We start from the raw sequence: 9,174 nt of genomic DNA on the forward strand, positions 1-9,174 counted from the left end.
TAAAATAAAATTTTAAATATAAATTTATCATAAAAAAATTACTTAAAATATTATAATATCAATTATCAAATACTTATTCAAAAAAAAATTATACGATTTTTCGACCCATTTTGACTCAAGTTTATACGGTTTTACTCGATAGCAAAGGATCTTTCTAACGTTACGTCGAAAACCGAATCAGCGACGCAATAGTTGCGAAGGCGATGAGCCTTTACTTATCCCAAGTGTACTCCGAACAGAATTCCACAAGATTGGAGCGTTCCTCAGCTGCAACTGGTTTCACCCTGAAAATCGAAGCTTTCTTCTGTTGCGTCTGATGCAACTAGTTCATAAGAATCGCTTCGTCCACCTCGTAGTCTTCGTCAGAACCATCTGAATCATTTTTTTTTTTTTTTTTTTGATCGAGTTCGAATCTTCCTACCTCTGTTTCGCCGCAAGAATTTACCAAACGCCATCGTGTGAGGGAAGTAACAATTGAGAAAGCTGACGAGTGCCAAATAAGATTTTCATTAGTTTTGGTTGGAGAATCATTAGGTTGCAGCGAGATTCAGCAAAGATGGAGCGAGAAAAAAATGCTGAAGAAGCAAGTAAGAATACGTCTGTGGGGTAGTAGAGTCCTGTCTATGCCACAGAAAATTTCAACCGACTCTGGTTGGAAAAGCCTATTTTTTTCCTTATCTTCTATAAAAACCCCTTACGAAGGGGACAGGAACCAATTAAATCCTTAATTTAACACTGCCTCTAACCATAGGTAAACATTTGAAATTAAAACCTTTTTTTAAGTCTCAACGACTGTAACATACGTAAGGTCGGATTTGGTAACTCAGAGACTCCGCTAACATCCACTATTAGAACTCAAACAGTTACTTGAACATGAATTAAATCAAAATTTGCTTCGGTCCAAAAGTAATCAATCTCATTTGCAGTTTGTTTCTCAATCTCATTCAAAACTCCACCAACTTTAGCTACAACAAAGTATCAAACTCAACAAAATTGTTCATTAACTAGATAAAAAAGCAATTTAGTTGGACAATCACTGCGCCGGCGGAACACAGTGAAAGGGCGCTCAGGCTTTGACACGTCCATAGAATTTCTGCTTCTCCTGGGTGGTTTGGAAGCGACCGTGACCGAACTTGGATGAAGTGTCGATGAATTTGAGTTTGATCTCCTCAAGCGCGAGTCGGGATGTCTGTTTAAGCAGGGATTGCCGAAGAGTGACGACCCTCTTTTTGGGACCCACGCAGCATCCTTTAATCAACAGATAGTCGTCCTTCACCACACCGTAATGGGGGAAGCCACCCATGGGAGAGATGTCTTTCTCAGTCCTGTTCATCGAATTTACATGGCATAGCATCAGCAGCGATAGATTCTGAACAAACGTAGATAAGACATCTACAATCCAACAACAATAACGAGTTCGTTCCCTAACAGTCACAAATATTGCACAAGAAATCCCATTCTGCGGTTTTATAGGTTTTTCAATTACCAAACCTAAAAAAATCTGCTGATAAAACAAATGTAAAAACCGAAATCCATGCAATTGCAGTTTTCACTCCAGTTAAATATTGCTCTCTAGAAACATAAGATGTATTCTCTAACACTTAAAGCTAAAAAAGAAACATTTTTGAATATCAGATCAATTATTTTCAAAATAATATTCAAAAGCAAAAATCTAGCAATAGAAAAACCCATAACAAACACAAAACAACAAATCATAGGATCAGCTAAAAGGAAACCTAGCTTTTCAAAAGGAAATAGAAAACAGAAATCATGCAACAGATAGCCATAAAAAATACAGAAAAAACAAAAGCTACAGAACTCTGAGCAAAAGGTAACCTGTCAAACTCAGTTATTGCAGTGTGAGACTCCTCTCCAGCTTTGCCAAGCTTGTAAACTTTCTTGTTCATCTCAGTACGATGATGATACCCATTCTGACCAGCTCTGGCAACAGTAAAGGACACTCTAGCTGGGTGCCAAGCACCAATACAAGCAACCTTGCGGAGACCTCTGTGAGTCTTACGAGGAAGGCGTGTCACACCCCAACGAGTGACAACTCCCTCATAACCCTTACCCTTGGTAACACCAATGATATCAATCATCTCATCCTTCTGGAAGACTGCATCCACAGGAATCTGTTTTTCAAAAAAACCACAAGCAAAATCCACCTTCTGTGCAATTGTACCACCATTAACCTGAATCTCCATTAGGTGGGCCTTCTTCTGCTTCAACCCCTTCATTTTCCGTATCTGCACGGAAAGAATAGGAAGGAAAAACACATTAACTTACAGAGTGACTTTCTGATTTTCTACAAAAGGACATTACTAGTTAGAGTAAGGGATAGACAAAATATTTATGACAAGAAAAACTGGATGATTTCATGGTTGCTAGACCAGCTGTACTTAGACAAGTTAAACTATGACCTCAAGAAGAGACTGAACATAAGCAAAATATGAATCCTATCAGATTTTAGGGGTAAATATGTCCTAAAAGATGACTCATGCATAGTGCTTTGAATCTGCCTTGATGGCTGATAAATACCAAATATGGTGCTATACTGATCCATCAAGCTTTAGACTATAGTACAACGAACAAAACTCATAGACACGAGACTCTTGAAACGTAACAGTATCTTTTAGAACATAATATACACTACTTTATCCTTTGATAGATGACACCTATTCTTGAAATATAAAACTTCTGTCTTCTAATACAAGAAAGTTAAATCACATAATACAAGTGTTTGTCTGCATCACAAAGTGAACGACAGAGTTGCACCTACTGGTCAATTGCTGCAAACACAAGTTGTAGTAGTCATGCTTAATAAAAATATCAAATATTCAAAATGTGATAAAATCCCCAAAAGATGCTAAAACTTGAATCTCAAGTGACAACCATAATGATTCATTAGTATTGTGGAATAAATCATTAGATAGGTTAAACAGAAGTCTCAATCATTTGTTGATGAAAAATTTTAACAAGAAAAAAAAATAGTGCATGAAAGACTACCTGGGTGTGAGCCAGAACACGGACAACATTAGCATACTTCTTGATTTTCTCTAACTGAGCATCAAGCTCCTTCTTTCCCTCATCAGTGGCAAATTTCTTGGAGTAACTGACAAAAGCCCTCTTCTTTGATTTGCCCCAGTTCTTGTAGAATCTCCTCTTAACATCTTCACTTAGATGTTGAGCCCAGACAGTATTCAAGGAACGAAGTCCTCGAGGAGTTTTGACATACCCTACAACTCCAACTACAACCATAGGTGGAGCCTCAATGATAGTAACTGCCTCACAGGTTTCCTTCTTGTGAAGTTCTAACATTGTGAATTCCAATTGTCAGATACAGTACTTGACCAATAGTATACTTCTAGATAAGCATCATGTAGAATGCAAACAAGAGTAGAAACCACCAAAGCATGGGTTTAAAAGCACAAAATCAAATAACCATTCGATGGAGAACATGACTTGTGAACAATATAAATACTAGCAGAGTATTAAAAAAGAGAAAAACTTACTGGATCCAGGCTTCTCGACTTCCCTAACAATGTGGGTCATCCCAGCCTTGTAGCCCAGGAAAGCCGTCAGCTTGCAAGGTTTGGTTGGATCATCCTTAGGGAATGCCTTAACTGCATTATCGGGTAATCCATTGAGATTCACAAGGCAAACTAAAATGCAGGTAGTGATCATTATCACGATGCAGAGACTAGACGGCCATTAAGCATCCTTACCTTTTCCCCTGTGGCGAGAGGCCCTCTTTCTGGGTAGAAACCCAAGCGAACCATGCCTAGGGTGCTCAAACTTCCTGTGAGACATCGTTTATTTCTCCCTGATAAAAAGGATAAATGTTACGACTACACATCAATTACAAATTTGCTCCGGGTCAACATGAAAAGAAAATGAAGAGAAGAGTTACAATTATGACAAAAAGAGAAAAAGAAAGAAATATTAGCTGAAAAGCCCTAGATGCAATTTTTCTACTGCAGGCATCGAATGTAATCATGAATATGGTAAGAAAAATAAAATACTGTATCAAGGATATCGTGGATCTAATAAAGCCAATAACCAGCATAATTACAACCACCTTCGGCATGAAACACCAACCAGACAGAAAAATTCAAAGAGGTATAGTGCACTTACCCAGCAAGGTTAACGGTTTCTTAAACTAGAAAAAGATTAAAAGAAAAGCAGAGTAGCGTATTAAAATGAGCACAAGATTAAGAGCTCTCGACTTCAAGAGAACAAAAATATCAGTGAACATAACGAATTTGAAAACGAACATGAGGAAACTCCATTTCATCTTCATACTTCTGTAGAAAAACAAAAAACTATACAAAAGCAGTGAAAAATCAACTAACTAAATAAGGCGCTAAATCTGAGATGTTAACGCATTTCATGAGACAAAATCGAAACACAACTTCATAGAAATTGTGGCTCAAGCTAGGAGAGAGAACTCACTGAAGAATGCGGATGAAGCCCACCTGCGGCGCCAGCCACCCTTCGTGATTCTCTGAAACCCTAAATAGGGTTTATAACCAAGGAAAAGATGAGCGTTGTTTCAGATACGAATTGGCATAAATAGCCTCAAGTTATCATTATGCCGTAAATGCCCTTTTGAAGAATGATTCGCAGTTCGCTCCTCTTTCGGCGAGAAAGCGTAGCAATGGCTGGAGGATAACATACCTAATGCGCTAGTCCCTTGGATAACATACCTAATGGCTTAGACCGGATTCATTTATTGATTGGACCGGACCCAATTAGCCTATTTTCTTTTTTTAATATATATAATATTTTATTAAAGTTGGACATGAATCAATATTCGGTTGGCTGGTATTGTCTATTCTATGTAGGTACTTGGTCATAGCTTGAATCATCTCTCTAGTAAAAGTTTTTATAATTTTCTATTAAAAATGATTGAATTAGAGCGAACTAACCCAGTCTGGTTTAAGTTGAGACAAAGACCAACCAACCAATTATTCATGTTTTACACCAAAACCCTTTTTTCCTTGTGTGAAATCTGGAAAAGGAACCGGTTGTTGGTTCAATCAGATTGAACCGCCTAGTCCATTGTGACAATACTACTTTGGATTTGTTCGTCCAACCCTTGCTTGGTCTTATCAACACTTGATATTAGGGTGCAATACTAGGTCATGTGATATCTTACCTTGAGTATTCACACACTTTCTCTCAAATTTGGATTGGCATTGTGAATCACAATATCGTGATCAATGCATACTAACATTTTCGAACTGTAAACTCTGGTTCATAATTTGGTGGAATCAACCTAAAGAGAATAAATGAGTAAAGTAACTCGAAATCATACACAAAAGGCACAAGGATTTTTATAATGGTGCACCGCTTAAACTCAAGTTACTAATCTACTTGAAGATTTCTTCCAAAATTTGGAGTAGAATCTACTAATTGAAATAAAGTCAATTACAAGGTAACGGTCAATTTACAAAAAAATATAGGTAACAAATGCTTAACACAAGAGTACACAACTCGATATACACATATTCCTCAACAATAGCCATAAAAGGCTTGCAAGACTTTTGATATGAGGATTTCGACTTACTTACATAATGTTTTGTCCTAGAACAAAAATAAGAGAGACTTGCTTTTATAGAGTAAGCATACCAATTGCCTCTTGAGTAATAAAAAAAAAATTATGATCAAGAGGCATTTGTTATGATCAAATCATAACATAACCTAATTGTGCTTTTCCAAGGTGAAGACTACCTCAAAGAATGCATAATAAAATAATTTGAAACTTTGAAGCAATTCTTAAAAGGAAAAAAAAAGTAATGATGTGAAAATGAAAACTCTTGTAAAAACAATCCCATCATATAATAGATTTGAGATTAAATTTCAAAGATTATTGTTGGACTATGCAAGATGATTTAATAATTATAGAATATCAAGTGCAACACGAAAACATACTAAAGACAATAAGACTGAAAGTAAAGCTCAAGTGTACATAGCTTTCAAGAAAACAATAAGGGAGTGATCTTTGAATTGACAATCTGATCTCCACATATTATTTGAAAGTATAAAAGAGCTTAGGAAGCCTTATTTGTCATTCTAGCAATGAATAATTTATTCAAAATGTGGAAGGGACTCCTTAAATAGAAGAAATCCTAACATTAAAGAATAGTGACATTTCGCCTTAAAAGCAATATTTTGTCAATTTTGTAAAATCTAATAAATCCTTGACAAAATATTACAAATAAATATGCAAAGTACATGGCTTGAGCTGTAGAACATAGAGGTAGATACTTTCGTCATTTTTAAAGTATTTTAGGACAAATTGAATTTCAAAATCAATTTTAACATCTTTATGGATCTACATTATTTGAATAGCAGCTTGCCTAGAACACCTTTTGTAAGAAAGCTAGAAAGCTTCTATTCAAATATATAGTCTTGAAGTTTTGTCTTTTTGTTGAATTCACTAGTAGAATATTAATAGGATTGTTCGAATGATCCTTTTCTTCAATTGAAATAGCTAAGCTTATGTGCATGTATATTATGTAATTCTCTCATTGTACACATATGTGGCTCAAGGGTTCTTTAGTCTTTTTGTACTTCAAAGTTTTAAATACTCGTGAGGAAAGAAAAGAATGCACATAGCCCTAATTAATGAGTATGTTCTATGTCGGAAGATATGATGTAATTAGGGTGGCACTGCTGTAATTAGTTTATGTTTCTTGTCTCTTCTTCACTCTTATTAGGGTGAAGGGCATAATTATAATATTTACATTTATTCATTTATAGACAGAGTTTAAGGGGGAGGGTTTGGATATAAGTCCATAACCTCTTCTTCCTCTTATTTTCACTCAGTGAGGCCTCTCTCTTTTTCTCTATGAGCTAAATCCATGGAGTCTTGAAAATCAACATTCTAGAATAATTCCATTTCCTCTTCTTCCTCTCTGTTTCTTCTTCTTCCATTTTCCCTTCTAATTAGATCATTTGTACAAACAATATTGTAATCTATGCTCACTTCTAGTTCCTAACTTCATGGTATTAGAGCAGATGTGTTAAGGATTGTTTTGTTGTTAATTTTGTATCCAAGAACAAAATCAAGGTGTAATCACAACTTACCAAGAAAGAAGCCAACTTTAAGAACTTCTAGTAAGTAGTGTTCTCTTTCAGGTTCATCATTATCTTTTTGCAACCTGCAGAGGGTATGCAATGATTGATCGTTGAAGCTTAGTTAAACTTTGCAACTCAAAGTGCCTTTAATTTTGATATTCTTGAGAATTTTGAAAGAGAATCCTGATTTCGTGCTTGTGGTCTTATTCTTTTTTTATTGGAAGTTTATTGAGTTGCACATTTTTCTTTTTTTTTTTTTTTTTTTTTGTAGTACTTGTATGTTAAAGGAGTTTCTCACAATACTTAAGTTCTATAGCTCTTAAACTTGTTCTACTCACGTTGATTTGTGGAGTAATACATATGATTGTCCATGTTGGTGAGACATGAAAAATTCCTTTTCCTTGGATTGAGGATGTGGATGACTATCTTCACAAAGAAGTGAGGCTCCATGCTCTGATATTTTATTTCAATTTCATAGGACCTATCAACTATGCGACTGAAAATAAGTGAGATGGTGTCTTGAATTGATTGAGGAAGCTCCTCACATAGATCATTAAGCTAACTTTCCTTGATGTAATGCTTGAACCCTTGTGTTGGGGTGCCCAAAATGGTGCTGAGCTCAATCGTTGTGAGAGTGATACGAGTCTTTTATACAAAAGTAGTCATCTTCAAGTGGCCAATTTCAATGTTTGCCACTTCAAGATTAGTGTAAAAGACCCCTACCAAAGTGGGATAGATGGGCTTAGCTTCTAAAATGGACATAAATGTGGATTGAATGAGTCTTGAAAGCCTTCTACCTCTCTCCCACAGAAGCCTTCTACCGATCTTGAAAGGTCAGGATGGCTCTACTATACTATAAGTAGAGAATGTCTTCATGTATTATTACGTTGACTCTTTGATCGAAAGTTATCACGCCAATGGGGCATTTAAGTGTATTCTTCTTCTCGAAGTGGGGGATCCTTCCTAGCAGTCCTCTTAGTCTGAAGCATGGTCAATTTTTGGATGGGTTCTCTAAAAACAAGATGGAGTAACCCAAGGTGTGGTATTCTTGGCAAAACAATGATTTTCGAGGTTTTAGGGATGAAGAGAGATGGAATCCAGTGAAATCTAATAAAAATGAAGGAAAATCAAACAAAGAAGTGAAGGAGAATGAGTTTTGGAACTCTAGCAACAATGAGGACGGTTTTGGAAGTGATTGAAACAATTGGAATGGCGTTTATACCTTATTTAAAATTGTTTTCTGTTGTGGTTGATCGATGAATCGAATTCTATTGATTGATCAATTTGTTTAAGTTGATCGATCATGCACTCTATGTTAATCGACCTTGCCATTTAAGTTGATCGATCATGCCTTCAGCATTGATTGGTCATGTCATAACCATAATGGATAAAAGTGATTCTAGTCATTTAATTTGACTCTCTTAGCATGTATGGGACATCATTTCTAGTTTAATGTATATCATGCTATTTAGACAAGGTGGGTTGTGTTAGATTCTAGTGTTACATCACTGAGAGGTCTAGGTTTTAGGAGAAGAAGAGAAGTGAAGAAGGAGAAGAGAGAAAAGAGGGCAAAGAAGAGAAGGAAGGAGGGGGCGACTTAGGTTAGAACTAGGGTTTCTCGAGGGTGGGAAGAGAGTTCATCCTTGGCTCTCTGTTCACTTCATTATTTATAGATAAGTGGGTTGAAGCCCCATTACATGTGAAGATAAAAAAAAAAAAACCCTCAAATTTGAACACAATTATACCCTATGTCACTCCTTCACTTAATTACATGGAATACCACTAATACCCTTTTAACACTCCCACTCAAGTTGGTGAGAAAACATCAAATATTCCCAGCTTGGAACACATATTGGAGAGAGACTTTGCAGCAATATTTTGCCACAACATCTCACTAACTGCTTTTGTTATAACTCTATATTTTGCTTATGCATTGGATCTTGCTGCAATATTCTATTTCTTGTTGTGTCAAGACATTAAATTTCCCTCAGTTGTAGTATAAAAATTAGAAGTGGACTTTCTATCTTCTCTAGGGCCTGCCCAGACTGCATTTGCAAATCCTTTAAGTTAAAGTATCCATCATTCTTATAT

At 36.0% G+C, this 9,174-nt stretch overlaps 1 protein-coding gene across 1 annotated transcript; it reads right to left on the reverse strand.

Moving 5' to 3' along the window:
- Positions 1-878: 878 nt before the first annotated feature.
- LOC137949615 (large ribosomal subunit protein uL3y) lies at positions 879-4,545 on the reverse strand. Its single transcript, XM_068795716.1, has 6 exons — positions 4,453-4,545; positions 3,726-3,823; positions 3,513-3,623; positions 3,007-3,311; positions 1,837-2,246; positions 879-1,325 (listed from the first exon to the last, which is right to left on the reverse strand). The coding sequence occupies exons 2-6, from the start codon at positions 3,808-3,810 to the stop codon at positions 1,067-1,069; spliced, it is 1,170 nt and encodes a 389-aa protein (XP_068651817.1). The 5' UTR covers positions 3,811-3,823; positions 4,453-4,545; the 3' UTR covers positions 879-1,066.
- Positions 4,546-9,174: the final 4,629 nt, after the last annotated feature.

Source organism: Aristolochia californica, unplaced genomic scaffold (genome assembly GCF_029961685.1).
Source record: "Aristolochia californica isolate CCGP_79_NKW_82.1479 unplaced genomic scaffold, dmAriCali1.0.hap1 SCAF_14, whole genome shotgun sequence".
Taxonomy (NCBI): domain Eukaryota; kingdom Viridiplantae; phylum Streptophyta; class Magnoliopsida; order Piperales; family Aristolochiaceae; genus Aristolochia; species Aristolochia californica.

Bases quoted from the DNA above. Each gene is read 5' to 3' on its own strand.
- LOC137949615 (XM_068795716.1), bottom strand. From the start codon at position 3,810: ATGTCTCACAGGAAGTTTGAGCACCCTAGGCATGGTTCGCTTGGGTTT. The intron at 2,247-3,006 runs GTAGTCTTTCAT...CTTTCCGTGCAG, and splicing joins GTGTTCTGGCTCACACCCAG to ATACGGAAAATGAAGGGGTT. The intron at 1,326-1,836 runs GTTACCTTTTGC...TTCGATGAACAG, and splicing joins GCAATAACTGAGTTTGACAG to GACTGAGAAAGACATCTCTC.